Source organism: Lytechinus pictus, chromosome 15 (assembly GCF_037042905.1).
Source record: "Lytechinus pictus isolate F3 Inbred chromosome 15, Lp3.0, whole genome shotgun sequence".
Lineage (NCBI taxonomy): Eukaryota > Metazoa > Echinodermata > Echinoidea > Temnopleuroida > Toxopneustidae > Lytechinus > Lytechinus pictus.
Window position 1 is genome coordinate 30468962 of NC_087259.1, and position 20904 is coordinate 30489865.

The following is a 20904-nucleotide window of genomic DNA, read 5'->3' on the forward strand; positions in this document are numbered from 1 at the left end:
ATGCGAAAGCCTATGTAGTATGCCTAGCAATTGAGTCTTGGAACTCTTGTTGGAATGCTCCCCAGGGAGTGGAGAAGGTGCATACATTGTATGCGGGCATGCAAGGATCCGATGACTGGGGTGATAATATATCTGTAAAGTGCTTAGAGACGTCGTTTCGATGTGTTAAGCGCTATATAAATGCAGAATATTATTATTATTATTATAAATAGATCCTTAAATGGGGGCCTTTGGGAAAATAATTAAATATCAATCCTGTGATTGTTATTAAATGTTCAGTGATTGTATCAAACCAACTGAACTATTATTACTTTGAATACAGCTTTGAAAATAGTTTTTAATCAAGGCGACTCATTTGCCCCATTTTGATGTGCAAATAAGGCGCGCTGACAACAATATTTAAGGCTCATTAATATGCAAATGGGATTGATTAGATCTTATATTTCTATTGGATAATGTATGTCTGCTGTAGACCTTATATTTGACATCTAATCATGTTTCTACTGCTTTGCATTAAACAAATATGAGTGGAATTATGAAAAATGGGGCTTTATTTACCCCACTCTCCCCTACCCAGTATGAATGCTTGCCTCGAGCGTCTGATCAGGGGAGTCAGATTCAAGGAAATTTGTCAGATCTGACAACTTGTTGGACAAAACTGTTGATCAACAGCTCCCCAGGATAGCCATACTAAAGCCCAGGTAATAGTATGCATTGCATTAAGAGCTATATAAAGTTGCATATTATTTTTTCATCAAGTCAGCACTGCTGCTATATTGAATTAGACAAGTGCTGCAGGCGAGACTGCCAGAAGCTTTCCACTTGTTAGATTTTGTGGTGTGAAGTATCCTGTCATTTAATTTTTTACTTTATCTTTACTTTTCTTTAGATTTAGGATCAAAGCTTGATACAACAGAGTAGGGAGAGAGAGGATCATAATGATTGATATTACTGTAAAGACCCTGGATTCACAAACCAGGCAATTCTCTGTATCAGAGGATGTAAGTTTGCTTGATTTATTTCTTCTCAATATAATAATGAATGATAGTGGTGGATCCAGGTAGGGGCACATCCAGCCCATGGCCCCCCCCCCCCTCCACCCTTTGAAAGGCACAAGAAGATATCTTAGGGGATTTTGTCATGCATACGCATTTCAGGACTTTTTTTTTTGCTTGTCATATTTTTCCTGTACAAAATACCCCCCCCCCCCCCTTTAGAAAATCCTGGATCTGCCCCTGATGATAGTGATAATACAGATTATGTCAGTGATTAGTAATAATAATTAGGAGGTGCAAAAGCTCCATTGATGAAGCATTTGGTTCTGTTATCCAGTGAACATAGGTTTGATTCAGAGTTGATGTGTTATTGTCCTTTAGTGCCAATTGGTAAGGTATTGACCCTCATTTAATATTAGGGGCCCATATCATGAAGGACTTTCAACATATAACTTACCATTATGGTAGCTACTATGGTAACCGGGCTCAGCAGCCAATCACAATCAAGGTTTCCATGGTAGTTGTCATAATTGTAAAGCAACCATAGTTGTAACTCTTTATGAAAGAGGCTCCATGTCCTTTTTAGCAGACTTAAAATCTTCAAACGGATCCTCTGGTTAATTGCTTACTAAAATTCATAAAATTCATACTTTATAATATTATAATTCATAATGTACAATATTGCATTTTATTTTCAGTTTACAATACCACTTTAATTAGCTATGATAATTTCAATTGACAACAACATGTTAATTAACAATGCCAATGTAATTTAAATGAATGGGAAATGATAAAAATTACACTTCAGCAAGAGATGATTCATATATTAAGTGTATAGAAAAATCAGGAAACATTTATCGTTAATACAACATTTATATTGAGCAAATTTGTATGATTTCTTAATTCATTCTCATTGTTTAGATATGAATTGGAAGTATTTATATGTATTTATACCTTATTTATTTTCTTTAATTGTAATAGTTGACGGTGAAGGATTTCAAGGAAAAGATTGCAGGTTCTGTGGTAAGATATTTTCTCCTATCACTTATTTACAAAGAAGAGTAGCACTGTAGGCCTACATATATCATTAAAGGAATTTCATGTGAATTCTTCAAATAAAATCCTTCAATGACTGTATATACATACGTAACTCACAGGAAATGAATGTTCTTTAAGAAGATCAATTGAGGCCATGGGAATTACAGTCACAGGATTGATTAATTCATCTAATTGGCTTTAAGCAAAACTTTCAGCAAAAGTAAATGGCTTATTTTGTGAGTAACCTTGATTGAAATAAAATTATGTTCAATTTTCAACTATACAATCATTACATGTGTTTTCAGTATGAATGTATTGAGTAGTAAATTAGTGTGTTTTCATTCAAGTGGGTATATTTGACAAGAATGTTGCATTATGAGTAAGGAACCAGGCCAGATTCAAGTAGTTGAGGACTTTATGTGGTGCGAAACAAGGGTGCTGGCTCATAATTTGCTTTAAGTAGGATTCGTTTTGTTAATGTAATCTCTTTAACATGATCGCTTTCAGGGCATTGCAGCTGCCACTCAACGTCTCATTTACGGCGGTCAAGTCCTCAAGGATGAGAAGAAGCTGTCCGAGTATAACCTCCATGGAAAGGTCATGCATCTGGTGGAGAGGGCGCCCCCACGACCTGCAACCACCAGTGCGAGTGGTTCCCAGCAACAGAGAGGCGGTTCTTCCACTACTTCTGCCCCATCTCAGCAGCCTGGTCTTTCTGCAAACTCTAACGAGGTTCAGGTATGTATACATTGATTAGCGATTGATTCAAAGACATGATTTTGGAGTTTTGAGGCCATGAGACATTAATTTCTCATTTAGACTGCATATAATTGACTCTGCCTATTAAAGACAAGACCAAAAGCAAAGGTCAGCAAAGTATTACACCATCTCTGATATTCAAAGATTATAGTAGCAATGACATGTATGCTATGCTAGCAATATGTCAAGGGCCTTTATTCAAACCCTCCTCGTTTATTTTTGTTGTTCCTGGTTTCAGTGATTGATTCATCGTTCTAAGTAATCAGCTGTTCTATTATCCAATGACCATCCTCATTATTTAACATTAATCAGGTGGTTACAGCCTTTCTCCAAGTTTTTCTTCTCCACATTTGTTGGAAAAGAATTTGTAATCAGATTCTTAGAGATCCATTTTCAATTCAAGTTTATTTTTCTCTGCATAAAATGAACAGAAAAATAATAAATTACATGTGGAAAAGACAAAGAATACATAACACGAAAGACATAGAAGTTTATAATATTTATTGATATTTTCCAGAATTCTTATTTTTTATATTTCATTGCTGACATTATTATACAGCTGTTCAGTAAAGACCTACTTTTAAAAAAATATAAATTTTTCAAGATTGAAAGAAATAATATAACTTTCATTGCATATTCATATTAATTTTTAATTTTAGAACATCGTACAGCACATTCTAGGAGCTATGGGAGACTTGGGGCGCAATGCTAGAGTAACATCACAAGCATCAGTAAGTTGTTGAAAGACAGTTATGGGGACCGTTTCATGAAGTGTCTTGTCGATGGTTTTCATTGGCAACTGTTATAAGCTACTGAAATCCTTATATCTGATTGGCTGAGAGTTCATTTATCATTGACTTTGACCTGGAGCGGTCAGTCTGATGAGTAATTAATCGTAGCTCATTGATATATGTCTGTAAAACGCAATTACACACATATTCTGTGCTGTAGCTTTTGAATAATGCAAACTTGTAAATTTAATAAAACTTCAAGCAATAGAATAATTATAGATGCTACATGTAGAAGTAACTTCCAAAAGCTCTTGGCTTACTTTATGACTTCTGTTGGTTTGTCTTGTAATTGATCTAATGTGAAATAAGAGATTCAATGAACACAAGTCCTGTCCATTGGAGGGTACAAGATCTGGCTTTGGAGTTAAAAGACTCCATATCTTTAGAAGTGCATTTCTCCTGTAGGAGGGGGCAGACCAAAAGGTATTGCATCGTCTGATTCTTTCCACAGTTGCAGGCAGTGTCAGTCTAATCGCTTGTAAATATTAAGCATCTCTCTTCATGTTACACTCTAGCTTTCTTATAACAACTCAAGTGACTTTGATTAACATTTCATTATCCCATCTATTTTCTCTTCAGCGTGACGGTTCGTCTGTAGATGTACATATCAACCTTGGCTCAGTTCTGCCTGCGGTGGCGCTACATAGTGAATCTCATATGCTGATGTTCAACATTCTATCCATGATTCACCATGCTGATAATCTTATCAATAGACTGGAGGTGAGTATTAAGCCCACCTTACGACTGGTCCATGATCCAATAAATCACATTTTGCTCATTTATTGAAATGTGAATGAAAATTCTCTTTTTATTTGAGGTTCAAATTAACTGTAAGAATACTAATACAGGGCTCCACACTAACCCTTTTTTTCTACTGGTCCAACCTATTCATGTCGGACCAGTAGATACCCAGTTTTTCAATTTTTTACTGGTCCGAACCTAAAATCTACTGGTCCCAAAAAATAAAGAAAACATTAAAAAAAGGCGTGAGTTTATTTTGCTGTCCTTTCTTGTTACCCCCCCCCCAAAAAAAAAATGAAGGAATGAATGAATGAAAGACAAAAAGAAAGAAAGGAAGAAAGAATAAAAGAAAGGAAGGAAGGGAGAAAAAAGCAAAGGTAAAGAAAGGATAGATGTGAAGGAAGGAAAAAAAGAAAGAACTAAAGAAAGAAAGAAGGAAAGGAAGGAAAGAAAGAACAAAAATAAGAAAGAAAGAACGAAAGAAAAAAGGAAGGAAAGAAAGAAAGAAAGAAAGAAAGAAAGAAAGAAAGAAAGAAAGAAAGAAAGAAAGAAAGAAAGAAAGAAAGAAAGAAAGAAAGAAAGAAAGAAAGAAAGAAAGAAAGAAAGAAAGAAAGAAAGAAAGAAAGAAAGAAAGAAAGAAAGAAAGAAAGAAAGAAAGAAAGAAAGAAAGAAAGAAAGAAAGAAAGAAAGAAAGAAAGAAGGAAAGAAGGAAAGAAGCAATAAAACAAGAAAGAAAGGGTAAAAGGAGAGATGGAAAGAAGGAAAAAAGAAAGAATAAAAGAAACGAAGGAAAAAAAAGTAAAGAAAAAATGTGAAGGAAGGAAAAAAAAAACCAAAGAAGGAAAGGAAGGAAAGAAAGAACAAAAGAAAAAAAGAATGAAGGAAAGAAGGAAAAAAATGAAGCAAGCAATATAGAAAGAAAGAACAAAAGACAAAGTAATGAAAGAAAGAAGGAATAAAAAAAAGAAAGAAAGGGTAAAAGGAGAGATGGAAAGAAGGAAAACAGAAAGAAAGGATTGAAAGAAGGAAGAAATCAAGAAAAGGGAAAATGATAGACGGAAAAAGGAATGTTGGGAAGGAATAAAGAAGGAAGGAAGCAAGCAAGCAATATGAAAAAAAAGAAAGAAAATGTAAAAGAATAAATGAAAGGAAGAACAAAAAAGAAAGACCAAACTTCAAAGAAAGAAAGGAAAGGAAGCAAGCAGTAAATAAAAGGAAGAAAGAAAAGGTAAAAGGATAGATGGAACAAAGGGGAAAAAGAAAGAACAAAAGACAAAGAAGAAAGGAAGGAATGAAAAAGAGAAAGGGCTGAAAGAAGGAATAAAAATAAGAAAGGGTAAAGAAAGGATGGATGGAATGAGGAAAGAAAGAAAGTAACAAAGAATGAAGGAAAGAAAGGGGAAAAGAAGGAAGGAAATGAAGAAAGAAAGAAGAGATAAATATAGGATGGATGGACTCAAGAATTAAAGAAAGAAGGAAATCAAAAAAGAAAGAAAAAGAAAGAGCATTAGAAATAAAGAAAAATATTAACAGGACAGAAAGAATGAAAGAACAAAAGACAAAGAAAAAGGGAAAATTAAAAAAGAAAGACCGTAAAAGAAGAGAGGGAAGAAACAAAGAAAGATTGAAAAGAAGGAAAGAAAGATTGAAAGAAAACAAAGGAAGAAAGCTAAAACTATCATCATAAATAAATTATCAGTTTCTTTTTGGCTCAATTAAAATATACTAGTACTAGCTACGAAAGAAACCAAGTGTATCAACACACACACAAATGCATATGTGGGGCTATCATGTATTCAGACGATATCACTCGAAACCCGATCTCTTTGAACTAAAACAGAAGTGAAAATTTCTCCTTTTACTGCTTACAAATGACAGAGTTACCCCAATTTTGGCAAATTTTTAGGAAATATGGACATTATAAGAGCTTTTCATTAGTGTGAAATGTGAATTTTGCCAGTTCTGTGAGAGATTTCTGCCAGAGGTTAGCCAAGCTTCGTTCGTGCAGCCAGTAGGAAATTTACCATGTGGGCTGTGTGGCTGGCTAGCCACGTGTACACTGTATGTTACCCTATCAAAAATTGCATGCGATTCATTCTGTGTGTGAATGCCAGAATTTAACGGGAGGAAAATGGTTCGCAATTTGAGTCATGGAATATTTTTCATGTTTATGTTGGACTAGCGAATTTGACCATTTCTGAAAAAGTTACTGGCCCAACAATAGTTTTTATTACTGTTTATGTCGGACCCATAAATCTTGCTATTTTTGGAAAAATTACTGGCCCGACAATGATATTTTTTACTGGTCATGTCGGACCAGTAAATCTTGCTATTTCTGAAAATCTACTGGTCCGACAGTGATTTTTACCGGTCTGGGACCGTCGGACCGGCGCTAGTGTCGAGCCCTGACTAATATAACAATTTTGGATGATTGCAAACCTTTATTTTGGAGTAAAGGTCAAATTAGTTTCAATTGTATACATTTGCTATGACGTCATTACAACTAGATATTAAATTCGCTTTTATTCTTATAAGGGTGATAGCATAGTCACAAATTTGAACATTCCTAATCGTACAATTATTAGGACATTACACAGTAAGATATTCTGTCTCAATATTATCATCAAAATCAAATTCTACTACTTTTTATTCGAAAATCGGGTCACAGACCAATCATAAGGTGTGTGGTGGCCTCTAGAATACAATGAAATATGAATAAAAACTACCACTCAAAGGAGGATGCAATATTCAAATAAAATTGATAATGTTGCTTTTATAGATTGGTGAACCTTTATTTGGAAAGGTGTTTATTTGATGGCATACTAATATCAGTGACCCACACTGATTGTAGTAAGATTTTTGCCATAGATCATTGGTGAAGTTACAAATGGAATTTATATATGATGTGAATGTTAATTGAGTAACTTAAGTAATTTGTTTACTCATATACATTGCTTTCTTTCCCCTGAATTGTAATAAAACAGTTAAGCAATGTTCTTAATTGTATGCTGAGCTCCGTACATTTTGCAGTCAGTTGCTTAATGCCAGTGACCAATCAAGATTATTGTTGCATGCACATTTTGTTCAAACACTGACTAGTAGCCAATCAGAGTGGTTATTTCATATTTGCAATTAATAACCAATCTTCGCTATGGTTCCCCGGTCATTGATCATTTTGATTACAGCTTACTTCTCACTAATATGCTCAGACCTGTGCATTGTACCATCATTGTATTAAAGTGTAAACAAATCAGGCTTTTGTAATTTTTCACTTCTGTGATATTCTTTCTCCAGACTCTTCACCCCACACCAGAGGGTGAGGCCAACAGACCAGCCTGTGATTCCACTAGTCAGCAAGCATCGGAACAATCAACAAGTCAAACCTCAACAACACCTGCTACAACAACCACAACAAGTACATTAACATCTCCAGCAACACCAACAACAAGCACTTGGTCGCCAATGGAGGTGGACTCTACCACACCTAGTACTTCTACCACATCTGCAGCACCAACGAATTCAACCGCAACGTCTACCACAGGTTCTGGGGGTCGAGCAACATCAACTGGTAGTGGCAGTAACAGTACAACAAGTGGTAATGGTAACGCCCAGTCAACTGGTACACAGACACCTCCTTCCACTGGCCCCAGCTCCAGGTTAGATGACGTAGTATGCTTAATAGAAGGAATCTATGCTGTTCTGTTGACCCTTTATTTTGTCCTATTCCTTTCACACGTGGTACAAATTTTCACATGTGAATACTGTATTGTATACTATGGTCAGTATTGTAATCAATATTTTGCATTTTAATGTTATTATTATCATCATCATTATTGTCATCAATCATCATTATCACCATCGTCATCATCATCTTAATCTTCTCCATGACCATCAACATCTCACTATCATCATAATCATCATCATCAATATCATCATCACCAACATCATCGTTGTCATCCCATTATCATCATTATCATTATGAATAATTGCTATGTGACACCTTGGTATGATGATTATTATTATTATTTATTGCACAAAAGGTCAATATATCTTTTTATTAACTTCTACTGCAGGTATCCTCGATGTAGCACTCTGGTTGGAGGATTAGACGAACTGCAGCGGTTGTGGCGTCGTTTTACTCCTCATCTTCACCGATACCAAGTGATGATGAGGACAGACCCAACATTCCCCACAGTAAGTACTGTGTTTGACTGCTAGAATCCAAAAAGCATGATAATGAACATAATTACTCTTAATTCACTTCAGCAATATGAACTGTTCTCCCAGCAGGGTCTGTATAACACAATATGTTATTACTTCCCTTGTTCATTTGAAAATGCTGAGTGCTTTGAGACTACCTCCCATTCATGACTGGGGGCTATACCAAATAAGCCAATCAGACTTTTTATACTGAGTGTGAAATAATGAAAGGGATACATGTATGAGGGTATTTTGGATAATTTCTTTTTCTTATATTTTTGTAGAATGAGGAACGTCAGCAAGCACAGACCACTATCAACCTGTGTCAGCAGATATTCCACACTCTTGGTCACATGAACCATGCATTCTCTGAGTTTATCATTGATATGAATCAACCTACACCTAGACATGTTCGTGCTCCACCACCACCGGCTGCAGTCCCACCAATGCCCATGCGTGTAAGTTCACCTGACACTCTTTCCTTTATGTCGTCTAAAGTGGGGGGACGTGAAGGTATTCAGTTTATTGGCTTGTCAGGATGTTAGAATTGTCACTTTATGCACTACTTGTTTTTTAATGACTGTTTGTAAAATACCATATTTGTCCTTGAATTTGAGTGTATCAAATGTACTTTGCAATGGATCTCTATATAATATATTCTTGTCCATTGGATCAATGTTTATTTGAATCATAATGATCAAGGCTACCACAATAAAAGGTTTATTGGAATTTATAGAGAAAAATAAACAAAAAAGTAACACTGAAAAATTCATCAAATTCAGATGTAAAATATACAAATTTATATTTTTAAGTTTTGCTCATTTTCACACAAAGTCTTTAAATTCTATTCAAATCAAATGTTCTCTATCTGGCGCTTTGTCCTACCAATTGATGTGAAACAAGTTTTTGAGGCATCACATATATTCAGTAGGGATTATCACGAAGTCAACCATCCTGCTATATTGAATTGTGTAATGCAGACTAGACTTCCAGAGGCATTCCACTTGTTTTTCAAGATGCACAGAATTGTGCATACTGGAAAGAGGGTGTAAGGTCGAACGTTTCGAGTTGAATCCAACCACCCCTGTTCAATGGGGATAAAACCAGAATTTAAACTTTGGATTACTCTCCTATCAACTTTCCTAAGATTTAGTATGAGTAAGGAGAGATATTTTCTTTCTTGTCTTAAGATTTTGTGTAATTTTTTTTTCTAAAATGCTAGATGGGTGCAGCCGCGGCACAACCAGTTCAAGTCACAGTTAGAAATCTGAATAGAGGTGCCCCGCCCCAGTCAGCTCCAAGCTCTGTCTCGACATCAGGAGGAGCTCAACCACAAGCTGGGTCTCAGGCCTTTGTGACGGTAACATCAGGTAAGATTTGACAGAAATTACTTTAGAAATATTACAATGGAACCTGATTTAATGACTGCATGTATTTAAGACCACTTTCTCCATTTGATTAAAAAGATCATTTGTGAAATCTGAGGGAAAAAATGTGAAAAGTCATGGCAGGTGATGGTATGCTGTTAGACTTTTAACCTTATCAGAATGTTAAACATGAATTTTTCTCATTAATTTTTTTTGCATATTTGTATTCACGGAAACAAATCTTTGAAGAAATTTGTTTGATGTGATGTTTATTGTTATGAATGTTTATGTATGATTAGTTAAACATTTATGACTAATATGTCTTATTAATACTTTTGTTATATTCCTGTTTGATTCCGTCAGGTTCGGTTGTTGGTAGCAATAACAACACCCAAGAGGAAACCACAACGTCCCCTTCCTCCTCTGCTCCAGGAAGCTCAACATCCACTTCTTCTACATCAACAGCATCAGGGGCAACGCCCACCTCCACCACCACCCCCAGGCCCCAAGGACCAGGCCAACCCACAGGACAGGGTCAACCCCAGCAGGGTGGTCAACCACGCCCTGCTTTTACCCAGTTACCTGCTGGTATGTTCCCCCCTGGTCTGATACCGGGCCTTGCTCCAGGAATGCCTCTACCAGGTATTACCATTCAAAGAACAACAGGTGAGACATCATAATTGTAATTTTGTTTCTATAGTACTTAATGTTTTCTCTATCAGAAGAGTGTAAGTGCTCTATAACAATGCAACAAAATTAAACACTTGCTTTTTTATCATAGTAGTTGTTACATGTAGAATATCAATTTAATTAACCTGATTAATTTATAAAAATAGATTTTATCAGTCTGTTTCATCGTTGTGACTGTGGCATAGGAATTAGTCAGCCTGCGATAGGCTTGGACTAGAAGCCAGTATTTCTTTGATCTGTTCTAACTGGTCCAGCTTTTTATTTTATGTATAGTTTTACTCATCTATACCCTTTCTTTTTACCATTTCTGTCATCATCTTGTCAGGTGGGGCTGGATTTCCTCAAAACATGATGCAAGGAGTCGCCCAGATGATCAGTCAACAGATTCATGCTGCTATATCCAATCAACAGCAGGGCGGTCAACAACAGGGTGGTCAGAGGCAACCCGGTCAATCTAGTGGTCAACAGCAAGCTGGTCAGCAAACTGGCGGTCAGCCACAGGCTGGTCAACAAACCACCGGTCAACAACAAGCTAGTCAACAGCAGACTAGCCAGCAGGCACCAAGGACTCAAGGTCAATCAGGTGCGTTACAATACAACATTAGCTAGAGTCTTTGAACTCTGCAGAGATATGTTTGCAACATGTGATTTCTGCAAAGCAGTGTGGTCTTGACTTAATGCTATCTGACAACTTTCGTGAAGCATTTCCTAGTACCTTTTCTTAAAGGGATTAATGGCATTATTCATTTGGCTGTGAGAGCATTGATGCTTTCTTAGCAATCAGATATATACAAGACAATCCCCATATGAGTGATAATTTGTTAACCACTGGATTCTGTAGTTCATTCCCATTTTGTACAGGAAAAAGCAAATTCCAATAGGTAATGGGTTAAATAAATAATAATAATACAAAACATTTATAGGGCGCTTAATACGGGCATTTCTAAGCGCGCTGTGTTCTGAATTTAACTTTACATGGGAAAAAGAATTCAATGGGCATAATAACACAGGTTTGACAAAAATCATTAAGAGAGAAAAAAAAAATACTAACAGATTAAAACTGGTGTGCACCTCCAATGACCGACCCACAACTGGGATTCATTGATTGAAAAGGTATGTTTTGAGCAGGGCCTTAAACTGACTGACGGACTTGGCACTATGCATGTAAGAGGGTAACTTGTTCCAAAGAGAAGGGGCAATAAGTAGTAATTCTCTGTGATAACTTTGTATAGCACTTACTTTATTTTGAATGAATTTCTACAAGCATGTTTTTTTAGAATATCGTTGGAAGGTTTGTTTTTTTTCAATTTATATACTCTCCTTCAATGAGTGTCCTTTGAATTCTTTGTATTGTAGCCATGTCAGGGAGTTCAACCACACGCACCACACCCACACAATCAGACGCCTCCGCCCCGACCAGTGAACGCTCCACCGGTGGTGTGCACACCTCTCAAACCAACCCCAATCCTAACCAACCCTTTACCACCTTCAACCCATGGGCACTCCTCCAGTGGGACCCACACCTCCCCTGTAACTCCAGACACCGTGGTACACCCTTGATGCAGCAGAGACACACAGGTCAGCAGCAGGGTAGGACTGTTTCACCCCCTGGTGGGGTTCAAGGGGTTAACAGTGCACCCCCTACACCAGGTCAAGCTACTGCTCCACCAGCTGGAATCCAAGCAGTTGGTCCAAATCAGGTAGGTGGAATTTAAAAAGAAATAGCACATTGAAAGTTTGTGATGTACAGTTATTTTCATATTCAGCAGTGTTGCTAGGGTGGTCGGCTTTGGTAGGAACTGTCACCACTCAGAATTCCCAATCCCAATGACCAGCACTTATTTACCCACTGACAAAAAAAACTGATGCAGTATAGGCATTGGCAGATGAGCGAAGGTCATTTGCTTTATAAAATATACAAACAATTTGAGTTCATAAAACAAATGATATGACAAGGCATTTGTACAAGAGTGGAATGTTCTCTGCTACATATTTGGAATTACTATGCTTGAGATGGCAAACATATTTATGAAGCAACTCTAAATATAAATCTCCATTGATAGATGATTTATACGATTACTGATATTCCATATTTTAAGAAAAGAATCATTAAAATGCTTGAGGTTTGTCTCTTGTGATCTGTATGCATGTGTGAGTTGACGGATGGGGGTCAGGGTTGGGGTAGACCAAATGAAAAGATTGTTTTGGAATTCAGTTCAGTTTAATTCTATTCTGTTCTATTCTATGCGATTCTATCCTGCTATACTTGATTGTCTATAATTTATTGAATTGTTTTATTGCTAGCTACAAGCATTCCAGGAGATGATGGGTGGACTAGTTGGTGCTTTATCAAATCCTGCATCCAGCCACAGAGGTAAGAATCAAATTGCCTTATTCATTCCTTTCAAATGCTTAATATCAATTCAATTATCAATTCATCAATTATCATGAAATAAAATGCTTGAAGTGCTATTTGACAAGGTTCTAAGTGAATTTGTTGCTTATGAACAATAAGTTATGGAATTTGATTAATATTTTCCTTGCTCTGTTCGACGACTGTCACCAACATATGTGCCTATTATATTATCTCATTCAAAGTCTATGTGATTCTGCGTATTCTTTGTAACACACACTGATGGTTACTGTTTTAATCATTGTTTTCATTTGGTTTTCAAAGTAAATCAAACATGGTTCCCCCCCACCTTCAAACATTCAATTTTGGGTTTCATACACAGGACAAAGAGTTAAAATGATAAAGCGTCTGCTTCCTTCGTCATCATTTGTATGTGAGTTTAATTTGGTGTGATTTATAGAGAAAATTATTGAGCATCCTAGAATTTTATTATAAACCTTACAAGTATTCTCGCTCCCATTGCCTTCTTTCATCAGTGGTTGTCCAGGCCCAGACGGACAGACCGAGTGGAACCACTTCGTCCACTAGCAGTAGTCAAGGTAGATCAGGGGGGCAGCAGCAGCACCCCCCTACCACCGGTCCTCTACCAGCCGGAGGGGGTAGACCAGCAGGTGCAGCACCTCAGATATCACTCCAGCAGCTCTATACTAATATGATGATGGCTACCCAAGCCAGTGCACTTCAAGGGGCCAACAGTCCCACTGTGGAGGAGTTTCTCAATGGTCTTGATATGGACCATTCATTTGGTGAAGGTAAAGCTACAGGCCACTATTCTTTACTACTACTTCACCTGCTTCTGCTACTACTTCACTTTTGTCTACTACTACTTGTGGGCATTTCAATTTTTACCTTTTTACAATTTCTACTCAAGCTATGATAATTTGAATGCATTGCACTTTTTCTATTGTAGTTTGAGGGTAGGACAGGATCAAGTGCCCTCTTTCTTACCATATGGATGTTCTTCTACTGTGCCATGTGCAATTTTTTCAACTTGTTTAAAACAAAAATATTAATGTAGAAAATGTAGAGAAATGCTTATGAAAATTATGTTGGTCAAAATCAAATTTGACAGATTTTATGAGGGTTGGTCAGGTTAGAGCAAAGAAAGTTTATTTTTCCTTTTCCGTTGCTGACACACCATCATATCTTCTTTCTCTTATCCAGGTACTGTCTTAGAGCTTCTTGAAGTCCTGCAGAGGAACCTAACCATGGCAGACATGGTTGCTGTGGTTGTGGGTACCATGGCTCCTTTAGGTCGTATCCGGGGTCAACTACAAGAATTTGTCAGAAGAAGAGTTCTGGACGGGCAGGAGGCTACTGAAGACAATATTCAGGTGAGCTAGGATACTCTTGTTCCAATGTTACCCAGGGAGTAGAGAAAGTACATGCATTGTGTGTTTGCTAGCCAGGATCTGATGACAGGGGTTATAATGTATCTGTAAAGAGCTTAGAGATGTTGTTGCGATCAATAAAGTGCTACGTAAAAGCAGAATATTAAAAATAATGTCCCTAGACCCCAAATAACTTCACACTTTATAAGGAGACCTAAAGACATTTCTGATTAAATATTGCAAAGATTATGGGATCAGCTAAATTTGATTTATTTTTTTATTAAACAATAATTTTTTTCTTTAACAGATTGGAGTTACCAGGATGAATTCAGAAATGGAGCCATTCATAGAAGAATTTACGGTGAGTTTATTATTTATCAATTTTCATAAAAACCATCTCTGTTTTGCCTTGCCTGAAGCTGAAAAGGAGTCCTGGTATTTATATTTATCTTAATAATCATTTTTTCCATGTCCTTCTATAAATTTATTTTATTTTCTTAGAGAGATACACCAAATCAACGCAATGTGGATATCATGGCAACATTACAGAGGATAAACAATGAAGCAGCTACTCGCTTCATCACATCGACACTTGATGAAAGTAAGCCAATAGAAATATATCTCTATAGAGTTGGGATTTATTTAGAGGTATTGTGGCTCAGTGGATAAGTCCTCGGACTTTGAACCATGAGGTCTGGGGTTCGAATCCCACCATGGCACTTGCGTCCTTTGGCAAGGTGTTTGTCTACATTTGACACTCTCAACCCAGGTGTAGTAAATGGTACCCGGTAAGAAGGATTTTCTTGAATGATTGAACGTCTGATCAGGGTAGCCTTGCTAAAGCTGGGATAATAGTATGCAGCTGGGATAATTGTATGCTGCGCGTAGAAACATTTCAAGAAGCGCTGTATATATGTTGCATAATATCATTATTTACTATACAATGAGTTATGTGTGACTTATATTCATGCACATATTGTTTGATACATAACCTTATTGGAGATGATTTCCAGCATTATCTGACAAAGATGGCAAGTAATGGAAGTGATTTCTATTTCTTCTGAAATTGTCTGGTATTGTTGATTACACACAATACCTTTCGTTCCAATGCAAGCAAATGTGTCTATTTCAACAAAGATCATCCATTCAATTATTAAGGGAAAGAGAAAAAATCTTGGTCCTAATATTTCTATTCTGTTGTTAAAACATTATAATTTTTATGGATCATTATTGATTGACATTAAGATATGCTATTATTTTCAGAAGAAAATGAAAATTCCAACACCTGGAGGTATCATTATCAAAGAAATAAGAAGTAAAATAAAGAAAAATGCTCATTCTTCTTTATTTTTTCTTTTATGTTCAGGTCTAGCAGACTACCCTAATGAAATCAGGACCATAATGAATACCTTCTTACAACAAATAGCTGCTACCTTCATCTATATACTAGGCAGTGAACATGATGCTGTCAGCTATTTCCAGTTGAGAATGGTAAGATAAGTTGATGAAATTTTCATTTTCATTCATTATTTTCTGGATTTATTTGTTACTCATTTTATTTTACTTGATGCATACCTTTCAATCGAGGGAGCATGTCATAAATCTATTTGTAAAATTTAAACTGTCCTATGAGTGACTTAAAATAAAAAGAGTCCCTTGGAAATTCAAAAGATCCCCCCTGTATGAAAAATTGTCCTTATTCTTCATAACCTCAACAAGGTTGTGTCAGAAGGATATTTTATGCCTCCACCCATGGTAGGTGGTTGCCAGAGTAAATATGATTATCAAAGATAGTAATGTTAAAAGAGATGATTGTAAATGAAAAGTATCAGCTGTACCCTGTGATGATAATAAGATGCCTTATTCTGATGTGTGGTGGACAAGGAAATAACCATGTTTCTCTTCTTCACATCCCATTCATCCTCTTCCTTTCTCACTCTGTCTTTCTCTGACCTTTGACCTTCATCTTTTGAAATGTGGCTTTTCTTGTTATTGGCCACAGTGTTGAGGTTGATATCTGAGGGTACCATTCAGGTATAATTTTGTGTATTCTTATGTCTCCGCCCATCTTGGTTGGTTGCTCGAGGAATTGTATTTTTGGGCCATCCACCCGTCTCTCCCATTTTCATCCTTTTGATTAAACTAAAGAACCATTTAAGGATTCAATATCCAACTGATCTCAGAGAGTGACTATAACTAAGCTCATACATATGCTCAGGAAGTGACTATGATCTGATTAGGTTTTGAGGTCAAATATCTTTCTCGCAATAACACAATGTAAATGAAATGTAGTTACCATATATTTTGGTCTATTCATAAGCGTTTCCAACCATATTGCCCTCGTCCAAAGACTCGGACCAATATTGTTGTGGGCAATATATTTGATGTTCCCCTCAAGGCCAGTCAGTATTATAATCATTGTCTAATCATTGTCTTTTATCTACTCCCATCTTTGATAGACTGCCTACCTTTCCCAGGGTAGCCCTGAGCTGAGTGCCTTTGGTATGCCAGTCATTCTAGCCAATGTACAGGCCTTCATGAATGCAAGGACGATTACAGAACAAGATATCATGCCATACATAGCATATCAACAGGACACTCCTACAGGTATGCGAATCTTTCCTTTTGTATGGTGGATACTGTTTTCTTTCTCTCATTTGTTTGATAAAATTTTATCTAAATTTTATCTTTTCACATTTTGAAAACAAGCTGAGAAAATCACAAGGGGTTTTCTGGGTCATGATCTTTTTTGGAAAAGTATATTGGCGTATAAAAACAGGAGGTCATTTTCTATTGAATGCTAATCTTGTAAATTGTATCTTATGACATGACACTAAACGTAAGCCACTTATTTCCAGTACCCCCAGCAGCTGTGGAGAGCAGAGACAGAGTAGAATCAACAGCCCAATCTACCACATCATCTGTTGCTATGTCAGTTGAAAGCTGCAGCACGGCACAGGTCAGAGGTCAGGAGGAAGACAGGAAGTCAGAAAGCAGTGATGAGGTTTGTAGATAATCCTCTCAGAATGTAAGAAGTGTTGAGGATCAAACATTCAATCATGACATCACCCCCAAAATACTTTTTTACCCATTGATGAAAAAAAATCTGTGAGAAAGGGATCCGTTTTATAAAGACTTTGCCTTTATAGTAACTACAATGGAAACCTTAATTTCGATTTTGCTGTTTAGCCATAATGCCATGGTATGAAACAGACCCCAGATTGCATAAACACACACTTATATTGTTTAGATTCATGTTTAAGTTTATTTAATTTCCAAGAATGACATGACAATTTTTTTTCAAATGAAACCTAAAAAAAATGTACATATACTATACAAAAAGAAAACAGCCATTGCTATCAGAGAATATTTCCATAGATCCTTTATTCTGATTGGCCATTCAGCCCTGTTATGTTGGTACTTATCATTGATGACAAGGTTACCATTAATAAAAGTGCTAGAAGTGTAAGTGCGACTATTATTTAATCTTTGTGAAATACCCCCCTGATGGTGAATGATTATTTGAAGTGCTTGGTATCAATATATTTCAGAAAAAAACCTAACTTCTGATACTTCCAATCTAACATTATTTGTATTTCTATCTTTTTGCTAGACGATGGAATTCGAGGATGCTATCGAGGTTCAGGAACCAGTCCGAACTCCTCGAGATCCGGCAAGAAACGCGGAACCCACACAGCAGCCTAATAGACCAGCAGGAATCCCTATAGGTGGGGCTATAGCTAGACCGATGAGAAGGAGTAGTCCTGCAGAATCCCATGCTCTTGATGATGATGAATGGCAGGCACATGTTGATCCAGTAAGTATATTCAAGTTCAAATAATCATTATTTTATTCCAACTTAGAATATTCAACATCAAATGATTATATAATTTTGAACAAACTTAATGAAAACAACTAAGTAAATTATTTAGGATAATGGTTTTTACTGGGAAGAATAAATACTTAATGGACGCATGAGCTTGTAGCATAATTGAAGTGAACATCGATAAAGCATAAATCTAGCATTAGTAAATAAGTAACTGGGCATTGTGGCGTGCACCCGTAATCCAAGCTATGTGGGGAATTTACAAATTAATGCAGAGGTCCTACCCTGGTCACTTCTTTCGGATGGTGACGTGAAAGGTCGGTCCCAGACGTAAGTAATCATATCTGACTGATATAGGTCTGACAAAACTCAAATACACACACACACAAGCATAACAGATGACATCAACATAAACTAAACTATGTCATGTACATTGAATTTTTACTGATCTCTTACTTATTTACCTTGATCCCTTGATACATTAATGTCAATGCTAAAGTTAATCAATAAAGTTGTCTAGCTCTCCGTAGTGAAACACACATTAAACCCCCAAGTTTGCAATTTAAGATGCAATGTAGTGTGATAATGCATTAAAATAACTGGTTGAACCCACTTTTGTGAATTAAGGCGTAAGTTTATGTACAATTACATTTTCTCTCGGTCTGTCTGTTTGTTTTATAGGAATGGGTACCAGTAATTACACAAGACATCAATCGTCAGAGACGTCAGATATCACAGGCCCCTCTCAGTGATGCTTATATAGCAGGCATGCCATCTAAGAGAATAAAGGTAGGCAATATCAACCATTCATTCCTCTATACATGTCAGTAAAAATACAGGAAAAGAGCAAGGACACAAAAGAAGAAAGTGAGCTAAAGAGAGGGGGAAAGCCAGAGAGTGAGAGAGAGAGAGTAATATATAGGGGTAATATAGGAGCCCCTTGAGCACCTAGCAAGGTGGATATGTGAGCTATACAAATCCTATATTATTATTATTATTTATGGCTCTGTCACATTGTACCCGGCAGCCTTGCGTGTGACTTGCTGATGACCATTCTCACTACCCATGAGTCATCTGCATTGACAGTATCCCTCACGCTGTTGCCCGCAGGAGTGCTCACAAATCTGATTTACCCCACATAAAAGTTTTGCTCAAAACTTTGTTGCAGCTGTTTGCCCCCAACTCTACCACAAGGCTTGCAAGGAACAGTGTGAAAGAGCCTTTATACTTGAAATACGTGTAAATTTGGCTAAGTCTAATCATTTGGGACTACAGAAATCCTTTCAACTTTGTAGATATTTGGCTTAGAAGTTTAATCTGGTCTTAAAATTAACTTGGGCAAATATTTGACTCATGGACTTTACGCAAGTTTCTCTATCACTAATCACTTCAAGAATGTTGGAAAAAGAATACATATTTTTTTAAAGCATTTTACCCAATGTTATTTCATCAAGTATGGTGTGATATGAGTTCACACTTCTATGAACAGGAAGGATTGTTTGCAAGAGTTCATATTGCTTGTGTTAGCATCACAAAATACTGTCTTGATTTCTTCCTGCTATGTCAGGTAAGCTATACAGACATGCTCCTACAATACAGGGCACATTGAAAGCCTCATATGCAATGCATCTTCTGGGATTGTTTGGCGCAATTTTTTCTTTTTATTTTCACAAAAAAAGGTGTGTCCAGTTTAGTCAGGCTTGTTAGAACATTGCAAGATGTTTATAATTTTCCACTCCCTTGGGAGCATTCCAACAAGAGCTTTCTAACTGAATCACAGTGCATTCTAGATTGGTGTATGCATCCTTGTGGGAATGTATAGATTCAAGGGACAATTTAAACATTTGGTCATTAGACAAATATAAAATTATCTGAAATTAGTATTGTACTAATTATTGATGATTTGATCTATTTGATCTTGCACTTAACTATTCTTGTATATGGTCAGAAAATGGCACTCGTACAGTGTGGACACCCCTTATATTTACATAATATTGACTGGCTTTGAGGGAGATACCATATATATTTCCCGAAGTAGCCTCATATTGTCCCGAGTGATAACGAGGGCAATATGGGTCTACTGAGGGAAATATAATGTGGTTTCTCCCCAAAATTAAAGCCAGTCAATATTAATATTATTACCTGTTGGCCTACAGCTGTATTACGGGTAATTGAAGCTATTATTTATAGCAATTTACGTTTGTTTGCCTGTTGTTACTTCTGAATTCAGGATATAACTTGATGAAGTAATCCTGGCTAAGTAATTGTGACATAAAGTGTATATCAGCGCAGTCGCGCATCATGCATCGCACGCACATACACTTAACGCGTAATCATCTCTATGCGTGTACTCAAAGACTTGCGCTTTGGTTTGAGGAAATGGGAATACAGATATTATGGACTGATAATTTACTACATAGGGGCGATAGGAAATTGACAAGTTCGCGGAGGCAGAGCTTCCAAGTCTCCCGGATCCTGCGGGAGAATACTGGATTGCGATCTAATCTCCCGTTCTCCCGACCCCATGCCAAAATCTCCCAGATAATCAGGATTTTTAGCTGTTGAATTGTAAAATTCATACAAACGACTGTTTTACGAGTCTAGCATGTTCAACTCCCTAACACCCACGTGGAACCTCCTTATCACATTTTCATTTTACCCAGTAACTTTTACCAGTTTTTGTATAATCGTACATTGATTTCCAATGTAAATGAAGATAATTTTACTGAACGACTGGTGAAGTAGTCTAACAA

General features: G+C 36.7%; 1 protein-coding gene across 1 annotated transcript; it reads left to right on the plus strand.

The window, feature by feature from the left end:
• The first annotated feature begins 870 nt into the window (after window positions 1-870).
• LOC129277580 (large proline-rich protein BAG6-like) lies at window positions 871-18987 on the plus strand. The gene is made up of 22 exons (XM_064109920.1): window positions 871-1001; window positions 1977-2018; window positions 2541-2771; window positions 3452-3523; window positions 4163-4303; window positions 7619-7980; window positions 8398-8518; window positions 8809-8982; window positions 9747-9894; window positions 10255-10557; window positions 10907-11164; window positions 11938-12281; window positions 12886-12955; window positions 13471-13746; window positions 14159-14328; window positions 14633-14686; window positions 14827-14926; window positions 15692-15816; window positions 16785-16932; window positions 17184-17329; window positions 17939-18142; window positions 18833-18987. The coding sequence occupies exons 1-22, from the start codon at window positions 939-941 to the stop codon at window positions 18980-18982; spliced, it is 3702 nt and encodes a 1233-aa protein (XP_063965990.1). The 5' UTR covers window positions 871-938; the 3' UTR covers window positions 18983-18987.
• Window positions 18988-20904: the final 1917 nt, after the last annotated feature.